General features: G+C 38.6%; 1 protein-coding gene across 1 annotated transcript; it reads right to left on the minus strand.

Annotated features, from left to right (window-relative positions):
* Positions 1 to 439: 439 nt before the first annotated feature.
* On the minus strand, positions 440 to 12,154 carry LOC130456158 (structural maintenance of chromosomes protein 6-like). Its single transcript, XM_056809619.1, has one exon. It carries the CDS (start codon positions 11,512 to 11,514, stop codon positions 8,260 to 8,262), a length of 3,255 nt encoding a protein of 1,084 aa, XP_056665597.1. The 5' UTR covers positions 11,515 to 12,154; the 3' UTR covers positions 440 to 8,259.
* Between the last annotated feature and the right edge of the window lie 2,858 nt (positions 12,155 to 15,012).

Here is a 15,012-nt window from a genome sequence, read left to right on the forward strand (position 1 = left end):
TCCCCACAGTGGTCAGAGTGGACCATAAGTAAAATGACATCAGTTCCTTGGAAATAGAAGGGCAGCAACTGCCCAAATGACCCCTTCCTCAGTATCTATGCAGAATAAAAAGCATTCCTGAGAACCCGTCTTCTTTTACCTACCTTACTTGCTTCTTGATCTAGTCATACTATTATTATATTCCCTAATAATAAAGCTTGTTTCCTCACAATGGAGTCAGTCTGAGCTGTCAATTCATTCTTTGCACAAGACCCAAATCAACCTTGCCCACATAAGAGGGATCCTGACATAGGAAACAATGAAGCTGGTCCACACAGCTGACCTTTCATGTAGGCAGATTGGATGTATGCCTGGGAAGTATAATTCAAGGTGCCCAGAAAGTAGCTGTTCTACTGATCTGTGATGATTATTGCAACAGAGAACAAACCCAGAACTGAAATACTTTATGAAGAAGTTTATTAAGTTGTCTGACAGGTTATATTGAAGAAGGGGTGACCTATTCCTCCCTGCTCCCCCCACCCCCAAGTTACACACTGTACAATATTCAAACTAAAGAACAAGAAAAAAGAACTGAATGGTTTCAGGTGATCATAACCCAGGTTCACAGCTCAGGATTAAACAAATCTGGTCGTTAAGCAACAAATCTTATTTCTCAGCCACGCAGGGCGAGGTTCAAACAGTCAAAGAATATTTTTCCATACATTGAAAGACCATATGTGGCCACAAGTATCACAAAAAAATTTTTTTTAAAAAGACAAATTTACAATCCCGTGCTTCCTTTAATATCATAAAAATTGAACTAACCTAGTTTAGCAATCTATAGGTAAACTAAGTCAGTTTACAAACTAAATTTAATCAGATTATTTTGTTTTGGGTCTCAGCTATCCTATGTAGCCATCTGATACTGGGAAACATTCCTTGGAAATTCTGGAACAAGCCTCATTCCAAAGGAAGTTCTGTAGGGATGTTTCTGTTAAATTTGGTTTTTCAGTATCTAATTCATGTGGAAAAAAACAGTTCACACCTTATGGAAATAAACTTATATTTGTCCTTTTATCATTGGTCTTGATAGAAACAACTGAAAGCCAAACATATATGTCTTAGTGCTTAGAGAAAAAAATCTAACTTTGTTGCTTTTCTCAAGATGAAGAAATTTATCACTCCAATACATTTTCAAACTTTTACATAAAATTTGAAACTTAAAATTTTTACATCTTTATTACAGTTACATCTTCATCCTAATTGGCCAGCCCCCCCCCCCCGAGGATTAATATTATCCTCACATCATTCAGAAAGAATGAGATACTTTAAGAACCTAACTTATAAATGAATAGAAGTGATCACAAATTCAGAAGAGTAAAATTAAAAAAAAAACAGTAAGATCTTTCATACCTGCATTCCATTACAAAAACTCAAATGTTTAGTATTGCAACAACATGATTCATCACATAGTTCATCTGCTCTTATTACAGAGCTTTACTGTTTCAGCCCAAAGATTGTCCCTTCAAGGGTACAGACTGATCTGATGAACATAATAGGACAAATTTTATTTAGCTGTGTCTGATTACAGGTATGAGTCATAGTTAACTTTAATTTTGGAACAGCCAACCATGAAGCAAAGCTCAACATTATTCAGAGCATCGTAGCCAGGCTCAGGATTAAGCAGGTAGGAAATTTTCCTTTTTAGGAAGAAAACTGCAAAACAGGAAATTGAGCCAAGAGGATCCTACCATTGCATTAGCAAGGTCGTCCTCTCAACTTTCCCAGGAACATACATCCACCGGTAACAGTTTCAGACTGCAGGTCCTTTAAGCAGCCCATTGCATTAGCAAGGTCGTCCTCTCAACTTTCCCAGGAACATACATCCGCCGGTAACAGTTTCAGACTGCAGGTCCTATAAGCAGCCCATGGCATTTCCCATAAATGTTGAATTATTGGCTGAATGACAAATCAGACAATCATACCTGAAATCAGAAAGCTGAAAAATATCTAATTATATTCTCTTGAATTTTTTTCATGTTGTTGCAATAATACTAAACAAAAAGCACTTACAAGCCTTATCATTCTTTCCAATTTAAATCCATGTTGGAACAGAAATCAATCATTTGAAATTAAGAAAATAATCACATTCTGTGATTACACACATAACAGAGAATACATCACATTTCACTCAAAATACAGAACAATGACTACCATAGTTCTTAAAGCAGACCGATATCCATATCTGAAAGTATTACACATTAACCCCCCTAAGACAAAAATAAATCTTAGACTTGTTTATACTAAATTTGCTCAAAGTAACGTCAATACATATATCCCAGGTGCACTTTCGCAATTTCTATAAACAACATTCAATCTATTAAATACAAATCACATTTTATAAAATAGACTTGTAAACCCTCAGTTGTGGGAGAAACAAGTTCCCATTAAAACACTTTGTTATTTTAGCAACTTCTCTCATAAAGTAATACGATTTTACAATCTCACTAAAACTGATAACCCAGGAAACAGAAAATCTGGCAATTCCCCAAAGAACTTCACAGATATTTACAAAAGTTATTAATCATTTTAAAGCAAAATGCACCCAATAAAATATTTGATTCAAAAAACATAACAGTTTCTATCAAAATTTAATTTTCCAATTATACAGTTGTATTACTCCCTAGGCATCTTTTCTTTTTCTTTTTTAAAAGATATCTTACTTTACTAATTATATGTAATACCAATTTTCTGCATAATTTATAAGATCCAAATTGTCTATCTCCCTCTCTTTCCAGAGATGGTAAGCAATTTGATCTCAGTTATTCATGGCTAGGCATCTTTTCAAATTAATAGTATTTCTTACAGAATGATTTCCCCAAAATCACAATACAGGAAAAATTAAGACTAACAAATACATAAACACAATTATGGATTTTGAAAACATAACACAAAACTTATTACCAACAACAATTAAATAAGATCAATTTGGTTGAATGCATTTCAGAATCATCTTACATAGAAAAATCACTTCATCCATTTATCCATTTGGCATTCTGTACTAATTGCATTCAAAAAAACTAATGTAATTACACTTTTAATTCTTATTCATGCAGTTTCTAAATATATTGCCTTAATGCCAAATATCAGATGTATTTTCCATTAAGGTTTGATCTATCCATAGTCAAATATTACAATTAACCTAACAAAAGAACACATCTCATTTCAAATGTGTCTATATTATTAAGTGTCAGGAGAAATTCAATGAAATCAAATTTGTATTTATAATCAGTCATTAAGTAGCATCATTTAATTTTTTCAAGGCTGCTAATATCTCAAATTATAGAGCTATTTTCAGCTAGCTCCATTCCAAAGATTTATGGTGGCAGTCTCACATTCTCATCTTTTCACGATTTCTCATTTCTTTTTTTAATAAATTTATTTTTAAAAATTTTGAGTTCTGAATTTTCTCCCCCTTTCCCCACCCATTGAGAAGGCAAAAAAGTGCTACTAATTATACATGGGAAATAATGCAAAACATGTTTTTCACATTAGTCATATTGCAAACAAAATACAAGCAAGAAAAACAAAGTGAAAAAATTATGCTCTCAAGACTCCATCAGTTCTCTCTTTGGAAGTGGATAGCATTTTTCATGGCAAGTCCTTTGGAGTTGTCCTTTGTATTGGTCAGAATGGTTAAGTCATTCACAGATTGCTGTTGTTACTGTGATCTTGTTGTTGTTACTGTGATCTTGTTGTCGCTATGTAGAATGTTCTCTTTGTTCTGCAAATTTTACTTTGCATCAGTTCATGTTTTTCAAAAACAGTCTTTGTCACTTCTTGGAGCAAAATAACATTCCATCACAAATATGTACAACTTGTTCAGTTATTTTCCAACTGATGAACATTCCCATAATTTCCACTTCTTTTGCTACCAAAAACACCATCTATAAATCATTTTTAACATATAAGTCCATATCTCATTGAGATATGGACTTAGTAGTGGCATTACTGGATCAAAGTGTAAGCAGTTTTACAGCCCTTTGGCTGTAAAAAGTTTCAAATTGTTTCTCACAAATCACTGGATCAGTTTACAACTCCATCGACCATTTCCCAATTTTTCAACATCATTATCTTCAAAATTTGTCATTTTCTTTTTTGATAATTTTAGCCAATTTGAAAGGTGGTACTGCAGAGTTGCTTTAATTTTTCCAATTCTAATTTTCTTCTTAAAATATTTCAGCATTTACAAAAATCTTCAATTCATAATTTGGAAATTTACAACAAAGGTATTGTTTGTTACAAATTTAGTCTCTAATGAGTTTGTAATGTCCCAAATAGTAATTGAATTGAATAATAAACCAGTAAAAAGACTTTCTAGAAAGAAAATCTTTGCTTGTCTGATTTTATCTCTGTAATATCAACCTGATCAGAGTTGAAATGACAGAGAAAGGATCTTTCAGGAGAGTTAACCATTAGATTACAGAAAGCTGGGAGAACTGTTTCAAGTAAGAAACTTGATTAATCTTGCCCAGCAAGGAGCAGCTAGGTGGCTCATTGGTTTGAGAACCAGGTATAAAGATAGGAGTCCTGGGTTCAAATCTGGCCTCAGCCATTTCCTGCTCCATTATCTAGCCCTTACCACTTCTCTGCCTGGGAACCAATACACAATATTGATTCCAAGACAGAAGGTATGGGTTTAAAAAAATTTTTTTCTAACAATTTAATCTTCTTGGCCAAATAAATCACAGAAGAGAAAAGTTTATATGAGGAGCTTGTTAGGGAGGATAAAAAGAAATAAAAGATTCCTAATTGCTGGGATAGGAGGCTTTGGCCTGTGAATAGCTCAATTCTGGTCAATAGTTTAAACAGAACAGAGATTTCCTCCCAGTGGATCACGTGGTTCAAATGGAGGCCCATTTGAATATTGGATGAGTGTCATATTCACCAGGATACCAAAGCAGCTGCCACCAGGATAGTCACAGACACAGGTATCTGGCTTATTTTTAATGACCACAGGATGGTTGAGGGAAAGATGAAGAGGGAAAAAAGGAGATATAGAAAGATATTTGCCAGAGCAATATGGACTGAATTAAAAGATGACAGATCTGCCACCCCAAACCCTTTGTTGATCAACCCAATAGGAATACTAATTTGCCAATAAAGGTGGTTATGGTAGTTATGCTAGGGCAGGGCTATACCCCAAATTCCCCATGTCAAATTGTCACAGGACCCTACATTATGCAGAGTCCAAGGGTTGTGTTCTGCTCAAACCCTAAGGTTTGAGTTCATTTGGTTCTCTGCCATGCCAATTGGGGCCTTGCTTCTGAAAGCATAACCATTGAACCCCACTTCTTGATGTCATAATTGTTAATTATCATGGCAGAGAACAAATCCAGAACTGAAATAAGTTAAAAGTTTATTGTCATCTGCCAGAAGAGAGCCCCAGTCTGGGGCCTCCAGTTGGTTTCTTATAGCTTTAAGTAATACTCAGTTAAACCTATGTTCTGATTGGTGAATGGTTGCCTAATTTGTTTGCCAATTAATTTGATTGGTAGTTGATGATATGCTAATGATGAGATTGTTTAACAAATTTTGCCACTAGTAGTCTATCCTCTCTGGAGGTGTTATGTATTTAATAGTTTTTATAAACTCACATATGCCATTTATCTAGACATAACATACATGTTTGTCTCAATATCTTTAGCAAATACCGAAATATTTCTATCATAAAATAGTACAATTCAAAATGGGGCTCCTAGGTGGGACAGTGGACAGTGCTAGGCCTGAACTAAGGAACACCTGAGTTCAGATCCATTCTCAGAAAACTGCCTAGCTCTGTGACCATAGGCAAGTCACTTAACCTCTATATGTCAATGATCCAATGGAGAAGGAAATAGCAAGTCACTCCAGTATCTTTGCCAAGTGAACCCTAAGGAACTTTCCACAGGGTCAGAAGAGTTGGACTGGATACAATTGAAAAACAACATAATACAAAATGGAGTCAGTTATGCCAAAGCAATAAACCCACTCCAGAATCCAACTGTAATAACAACAGGTTGATAAGGCAACCACTTCAGTAGCAAGGCAATGCTCTGAACCAGACTAGAGGTAATCTGTGATTGTTTGGTTTCTACTCTTATTCTAGTTTACTTAGGATGGCCTTTTGTTCTTATCTTTTATTCCTTCCAAAGTGACAAGAAATGGTTTTTAGACTAGAGAAGTTTTTTAGTTTTTCTAGAGAAACTAAAAGATTCTTTTTATGTCTAAAAAATTATTGGAATTTTGCAAAAATAACATAAAAATCAGAGGCAAATTAACAGTGATCCTCTGTCCTGACCCCCTCCCAAAGCCAGGCATGTTACATTTCACTCTTCCCTCCAAAAGGGTTTTCCAATAACCTTAAAGGGATTGGGAGAAGTGTCTAGTCTCCACCATTGGTTCTAATCTACGTTCCCTCAATTTTAGAGGTCTCATGTGCCAGTTCCACTTATTTACACACACAGTGGGGGGTGTGAGAGGATAGAATCCCGCCCCACAATAGTCTCTAAGGAGGGAAAGGGATTAGGTTTATATTTTAGCTAAGTTTCTATATCCCACCAAGTTCAAAGCCCAGATACCACCCTTGGCATTGAATCCCAGGCACCCTGGTTTCTCAGGAATTCTCTGTTGGAGCCAGCTGCACCTTCTGGACTGGAATTCTGCTTCCAAGGTCATCATGGATCAATTCCAGGTCTGGGGATTCCATCACTTGCACCTAGAACTGACAAGGAGAGAAAACAACAAAACCCTAACCCTGTTTTAGCTCATGTCACCCATACTGTGGGTGAAAATGATTATCACTTCTTTCTGGAAAAGAGAGTGAGAATGTTCTAGTTTGGAGAGTGTAAGACATAGCCTGTTCTGACTACACAGCCAATGGGAAAGACCCATCAATGTGTGGTACGGGGCAACAGAGTGTCTTCTCCTAGAAGCTAGTCCTTAGCCTCTCTCATGTAGAAGCCTCTATGGCCATTAAAAAAAAAAAAGGCTTGTTATACATCTTCTCCTAAGTGAGATGAATTTATAAAAGATAGTTTAAATGGTATTTACAACCAATACTATGAATGCTATACTTTTTCAAAACAATACATGAAATGTATTTCCTGGCTCTTTTCATCTTTTAAAGCATCGCCATACAGTCTACCACTTGGAAGAAGAAATATATATATGTGTATATATATATATATATATATATATATATATATTTCTGAAATGCTTTAAATTATTAATTATTTCTTCAAAGTAGTGAAATATTGACACAACTGCAGATATCTTGAGAAAATTGTTTTTTGTCTGTTTTTGTCTTGTGATATGTGTGTTATGTCTGTTTCCCAAGGAGATCAGGGAAAGAGGAAAAAAACCTATAAATTCCCAAATATTTATAGCAACTCTTAATGGTGACAAATAATCGAAAATTGAGGGGATGCCTATGAATTGGGGAATGGCTAAATAAACTATTATGAGATTGCAATAGAACATTACTGCACCATAAGAAATGAGCAGACTGATTAAAAAAAAAAACACTTGGAAAGAATATACACAATAATGAACAGTAAAATGAGTAGAACATTATACAAAGCTACAGATTTAATGCTGGAAGAATAAACTGAGTATTACCTGCATAAAGTAAATATAAAGGTAAAATATGAATGATTTAATTTATACGTACTTGTTAGTCTCCCTGATGATATCTTCTGTGATGCGGGAAGGATGGGGAGGAGCTGGGACACTTATGGATAGGATTTATTATGTCGTTGGAAAGAAAAGTAAGCTAAACATAAATGGAAGTGTTTGGTTTGGTTTTATAAAATGTGAAAAAAAATGAAATGTGAAGCATGGAAAAATATTGATATAGAATGATGTAAGCAGAGACAAGAAAATAACATACACAGCAATAACATTGTAAATAGACCACTGACATATCAAACAACTCGAAATTATAAACATTATAAATTATATATACATACATAAATTATAAACATCATAAAATTGTAAACATCTCAAAAAAGCCCTGCATGGAGGTGGGAGATCCAGAGATGTCAAATATTGCTCGTTTTCATATACATATATATCAATCAGTTGTGCTAACTTTTCCCTTTTCTTTTTCCTCTAAAAAAAAAATGGTATTTGTCATATGCTCTGGGAGATGGTGAGGAGGGATACATGGGATACTATGGTGACGTAAAAAAAACCCAGAAAATATCAATAAAACTTATTTTAAAAAATTATAAATCATCTTCAATCTTCTTCCTCGTCTTCACGAACTCGTCGAAAATGCAGGGTTCTCTGTTCTCTTTCAGTATCAGGTACATGGATTATTTTTATCAGAGAACTTGGCGAAAGAAAGCTCAGGCTTTGTGGAGTGAGTAGGATGAACTGACGGAACTGCTGGGATTGTGCAATCTTGAGGATCATGTTTAAGGCAATTCTTCTACTGCTTGGGTCCAAATAACTATCAAATGCATCTAGGCATCTGAAGGGACCCTCTGTGATGTACCATAAAGAAAGAATGAAAAAAAAGTTTGAAAAAGAGTTTTCACTCCCTGATTGCAGCTCTATGCTACCCAAACCAGCTGTATTTCCTTCTCCACGCTGGACTCTTACAGAAAGGGTTTCATGTGCATGATCAAACCTTATTTCTCCTGAGAGGGCCAACTGAGATAGAAAACTGTCAAAGTACAACCTGCATCGTAAAGCAAGACTTCTTCTAAATTGCTGGTATAATTCATATCTTTGCACTGATGTTTGATCCAGTGATTTAATACAATTTCTTAAATTCTTCACTTTAACATCTAGAGCATTATATCTTTCTTTTATTTGTTGGAACTGCCTTATTATTTCTTCTCTGCTTCTGTGACGGGTGTTTTCTGATTGTATCTTTTGTTTTAAAAAAGCAATTTCTTTATCAAGAGCAGCAGTAGATTTCTCAATTTCTTTTCGCTCTGGGCAAATGTATTTGGCCTGAGCAGTCTCTTTCTCTAATTCTTTCTCTTTCTTGGTCAGCTCTTCTTTTTTCACTTGGAGAGAATTTGTGTGGTGTTTAAGTCTATCTTGATAATGTCGTAGGCATCGTTTTTCAGAGTCCATTTCTAAATTAATCTGGCTTAGTTCTTGCCTAAAAGATTCTGATAATTCCTGAACTTGCTGAATTTTCATCTTAATGCTTTCGTGTCTCTGTTCAGCATCTATTATCTCTTGTCTTAAGTCCTTCATCTCTTCCATCTGAACTTTCATCTTTTCCTCAACCTGTTCCATCTGTTTTTCAATTTCTTTAACTTTTTCCTGAGTTGAGAACCCTATTGACTGGGTTCCTTCTTTTTCAAGATCTTTTATTTGCATGTTTATTTTTATTACTCTAATTGCTATTTCTTTTAAATGCAGACGATGATTATTAACAGTTTCTTCATTCTTTCTGATATCATTTTCAAGTGAATTTGCACATTGCTGATATACAGACAACTGTGCCACTGTGTTTTCTACAACTTTCTCCAAATGATTTATTTCTACCTCAAAATCAATCAAGTAAGTAGGTCTTGATTTGTCACATGAATAATAGCGTCGCTCAAACACCTGGTCACCATCAGCGGTAAAAGCTTCACGACAGTTCTTGGGGGGTTCCTGAACTTGCATTACTGTACGAGCCAAAGAGTTACTTTTAATAAGCAGCACTGACTCTATCCCTCTCATGTCAATCAAAGCATTGGCCACCACTGCATCATCTATTTTTAAAGCTGTGAGAACTGTTGGAAACTCTGGGTGATGAGCTGCTCTGTTTGTCATATCATATATCTCATTCTTAAATGCTGACACAATTATCTGTGGTCGTGGAGAGCCTACTGGATAAAACCTTTTCATAAGTGTCTGAAGTACTTCCTCATCTTTGAAGGTGTTACAACAAAAGGCAAGAAGGAGGTCCTTTAAACAGGCCTCAACAGCTAAAGCAAATTCAGGGTCCTGGAGATGAATGTAACCTCCTAGTGGACCTTTAGGTTTGGTAGTGAAGAGCCCTTCTCTGTCAGCATTGTCTATTGCTTCAAGAAGGGCTGGAATTTGTGGTTCAAATATTTTTAGTGGACTAGCTTTACAATCTTTTAAGTGGTTTAGCTGTTGTTGTTTATCATTTAGCGTTTGCTGCACATCTGATACTTCTCTCTTAAGTCTAGAATGTTCTTCATTGTCTTTTTCTATAGCTTCCTGAAGGTGTTCCAACTTTTCAAAAAATGAATTTTCCTGATCTTTATACTTATTTAACTCTTCCTTCAACATGGCAATTTTTTCCTGTTTTTCTAACTTTGATTGCTCCATACTCTTTTTCAGGTTTTCCATTTGGTTGCAATGTTCTTTTTCCTTCTCTAATTGCTTTAATTCATTTTGGGAAGAATTATATAAATCTTCAGCTTCCTCATAGGCCTTTTTCTTTCTATTTATATTGTCTCTTGCCTGAATGCTTTCAATCTCTAACTCAATGGTTTCTTTGTTTAACTTGTCCAACTTCTCCTGAACTTCTTTTAACTTCTCGGTTGTTTCATTAAATTTGGCCTGACTTGCCTCCAGTTTCTGATTTAATCTGATAGTATCCTGGTCTCCAATATTTATATTACTTATCATATCTTCAATTTGTCTTTCTGATTCATTCACTACTGCCCAAGCCATCTCATGTTTCAGATCCTCTAATCTCTTCCTTGAGGCAGCCATACTCTGGAAACACTGTTCTACCTCGATGCCCTGCTGTTTTAGCTCCAGAAGCTGCTTTTCTCCTTGTTCTATCTGATCCTGAGTCCTGGCTTTTCTCTCCAAAATGCATAAGTAATCGTTATGCATCTGTTCAAGCTGGGTCACTTTCTGAAAGAATTTGTATCTCTCTCCATCACTTCTTGTTTGCAATAACTGCCTGCCCATCTCTTGTTGTAAAATGGTCATTGGATTATCTACTCGTATGTTAAAATGTTCAAGAATTTCTGCAAGTTCTGCTTTCTTAGAAGTAATTACACTTCCTGATTGGTCTTTTAGTTTGTAACTCACAGTCCCACTTACACTGATGCACTGATGCACAATTATGGAGTCCCCATACGAGTCAGGTTTGTACGCATTCTCCCCTCTGTTACTTAATGTGATCAAGATGTTTGCTGAAGCCTCGCCATCTTTCACAAACTCTTTTAAAGGCGATCCTAAGGACTTTCCACCAAGACCAAGGAGGAGAGCTGTGAGCAATGCACTTTTGCCTCTTTGGCCCACCACAAAGTTGACATTGGGCCCAAATTGCACTGGTCCAAGCCTGGAATGGCACATAAAGTTCTCCAGCTGTATACTCTCTACAATGCCGACTTCTCCTACGGACAACGGAGAAGCAGCAGCACTTCCATGAGGCTCATCCTGTAAAAGGAGGCTCTCCTGCTCCTCCTGCTCAGCCAACTCTCCCTCCGGCTCAGCCTTTGCTGCTCCTTGCTGCTCTTCGGCAGCCAGAGGGACAAGGTCCTCTCTTCCCTCAGCCATTGGGTCAGAATAGAAGAGCCCTATCTGGCGATGCTTGTCTTCTTCTCCCTTTTTTCCCTCTCCCTCCTCTCCGCTCCGCTCCGCTCCCCTCCTCTCACTCCTTTTCCCGCCCTCCTCCTCCTCCACTAGGAGGCTCAACCCGAGGGCGCCTCTATGCAGCCCTTAGACCCCGCGAGCCACAACCGAGTCCCGGCAGAAAGGAACAATGTGCGACGGAGCTCCCTCAGAGCCTCACGGCGCCAGCCCCACGGGACCCCGGTTCTCGGGACCTAACACCGAGGAAGCCCGAAACCGCCAAGGCCCAGCAGAAGCGGCGGCAGTCCCGGGGCCCGCTTCCCCCCTGCCCCGCCAACCGCCGCGGCCACGCCGCCCCCCTTCCCCGCACGAGCACGCGAGCCGGGTCCCCCTCACCACTCAGCCCGAGACCACCAGCAGCAACAAGGCCCAGAACCCAATCTGTGGCAGCAACTCCACCTTAGGCTTCCTCCGGTACCTGTGTGGCGACCCAGGAAAAGGGGAAGGGAAAGAGGCTGGAGCGCTGAGGTGGGATGCACCACCAGCAGCAGCAGCCGGGGAAATGGGGAGGGGTGGATCCAAATGGCGGTGCGTCTGCGCGCAGCACACTCTCTGCAGCGACCCCTCCCTCAGTGTGTGGGCGACAGCGGCGTAGCTTCTTCTGCGCCTGTGCAGGGGGGGGGGGCGACTTCGTCGGCGCTGCTTCTTTTCAGCGCCCCACCCCCATCTCCACACTGGCAGAAAGTTCTCAGTGGGCAATGAGAAAATGGTACATTTGGTGGCACTCTCCGTCCTGGGCCCCGAACGCTTTCTCCCTCTCCCTGATGCTATCACCTCCCTTGGGTTCCTTAGTCATCCCGGGACAGAAAACTCCCCAGTCTCTTCCCCACCTCCAGACGGTCCTCAACCTCTCGTGTTCCTCCTGGCCTCTCTCTGGATCTCTGTCTATCTCTGCCTCTCTCCCGCCGCACCCCGCTCTGTCCCGGTCTCTGTCTCAGTGTCCGTCTGTCTGTCTCACTCCCTCTCCCTCTCTCTTTCACTCCAGCCCTCTGTCTGCCGTTTGTCCCTCACTCCATCTCCCTCTCTCCTTTCTCCAGCTCTGTCTCTTTCTGCCTCTTTCGCTCTCTCCCCACCCCGGCTTCTGTACTTTGTGATGGCCCCATGGGCTACCAGCCTTCCCTCCTTATTCCTTGGAGCTCCTCGCCTTGAACAGCCAAGAATTCTCAGCCAGCAATGACCTTCCACCCAATGAACTTCCTTCCCAATGGTGAGAGCCTCCATTTAAGTGATTTCAGGGAAACCGAGGGGCCAAATTGTTCTTCCTTCCCATCTGGGCTTTTGGCCCTTGCAGCCCCATCCTAGCACACCCCTCATTCTGCCAAGGGCCTCCTCAGGGACAGCCCTGCCCCCATCCCAATCCTCTGGTGCGACCTCCTGGATTTTCTACCCGTGTTATTTGGAAGCATGTGCATAATAACATTATCGAGAGATTTCTCTCTTCTGACCCAGACATTCATTCCACCATTAGGCGTTTACTCCCCGAAGATTTGCTAGGAAGAAAAGGTTCTCCAGTAGATTTATAGCGGCTTGGTGGGTGGTAACAAAGACAAGGAAAGAAAGTGGGACCCCCATGAACTAGGGAATAGCTGTACAAATGAAGGGACGTGGCTATAAACGGTTATTGTGCTCTAAGGAATGTTGCTTATGATGAGTACAGGAAAGGGTGGAAAGGCATGAAAGGAGAGTTAAGGGACTAGAATAATACACCATGACTTTGCTAAGTCAGATCTGGCTGACTCTAATGACCCCAACTGGCGTTTCCTTGGCAAAGATACTGGAGGGGTTTGCCATTTCCTTCTCCAGTTCATTTTACAGAGGAGGAAACTGAGGCAACCAGGGTTAAATGCCTTGCCTAGGGTCACACAGTGACTAAAGCGGCTGAGGCCAGATGTGAACTCAAGAATTTGACTCTCTGACTTTAGCCTTGGCACTCTATCCACTGTGCCATGTACTTGTCCTCACACCATGATTAAAGCAATGTAAACGAAAGAGAAAAGAACAACCAAAAACACCAAAGGAGAATGTTTCAAAATTACAAAGAAAAAGCTTGCTTGTTTTGAAAGAATAGATATAAGGAGACCTCTTTCTCCTATTTATTTGCATAAGGGAGAAGTACATGACTTTTGAACTTTGCCTATGTTTTCAGACTTTTTGTTCTGTTCTCCTTTGCTGATTTTAAGTTGTCTTTCTCATTTTCTCTAAAAAATACTAGTTGTTACATATGATGACTCCCTGGGAAGGAGATGGGGGAGGAAAACTTGGAACATGCTAATCAGTATCAAACATTTATAAGTAAAAATTCATTTAAAAATAAAAAAGATTAAAAAAAATCAAACTGCCTGGCTTGATCACAAATTTGTTACATAAATGCAACAAGGTCCTCATAGCCAAAAAAGCAAGCCTTTTACATCTCCTTAGCCAGTTTGCTCTCCCACTCCCCACAAAAATGATTCCTCACGCTTTCATCCCTCTTCATCTCCCTATATGAGAGCCTTATCACATTCTTTGCTTCAAAACCTGAGGTCCTTTGCCATAACATAACTCATGCCCATGTCAGAAGTGCATGCTTTTTCATAGTACATAGCATTCAATTATAACCAACAGGACATGGCTGACTCACTTCTATCTGTAAAAAGAACTATCAGTTAGCCTACAAAAATGCAACCCACCTGTAAGTATTAGCATCTAATCAAAGGAATTGGAACAAAAGATTGCTTTAGCAATATAGTCAAAGAGCATAACAGTAAAATAATATGGAGAACATTCAGCTATTCAGCAATGCACAGGTACAGCAATAAACTTATGGAATTACACACAAGATCTATTGTCCATGGGCAATACCTCTATTTTCAGCTTTGCCTGTGACATCATAACTTAGCTTAGTGACTTCTCTGATGAGTCTAGTGCTCTTGTCACTGACTGACTTATCTTTACCTACACTTGAATGATTAATTAATCATCAGGATTATTTGTATACACCTTGACTGGCAGCAGTGGCAATGTAAATTGGAAATATTTAATGAAATAAATACATATTAAATAGTCTGATTTTTTTCCCCTTTCTTTATATCCCAGGGTTCTCCACATTGCCTGGCACATAACAAATACTTTAAAAATGCTTCTTGCTTGACAGATCAAAAAATAAAATGACAAATGTTGGAAGAGCTTCAAGAAATCAGGCACATTAATGCACTTGTGACCAAGTTATAAAATGGTACAACTCTGCAAAGCAAATTGGAACTAAGCTCCCAAAGTCACTCAACTGTGTCCATATTTTTTCTGAATGACACCTCTTCTAAACGTATACAAAGAGATCAAAGCAAGAGGAATAGGACACACATGCATAAAAATATTTGTTAGCTCTTTTTATAGTGATAAAAGAACTTGAAATTAAGGGGAGTGCATTTTAGTTAGAGAATGGTT

This window comes from Monodelphis domestica, chromosome X, assembly GCF_027887165.1.
Source record: "Monodelphis domestica isolate mMonDom1 chromosome X, mMonDom1.pri, whole genome shotgun sequence".
NCBI classification, from domain to species: Eukaryota; Metazoa; Chordata; class Mammalia; order Didelphimorphia; family Didelphidae; genus Monodelphis; species Monodelphis domestica.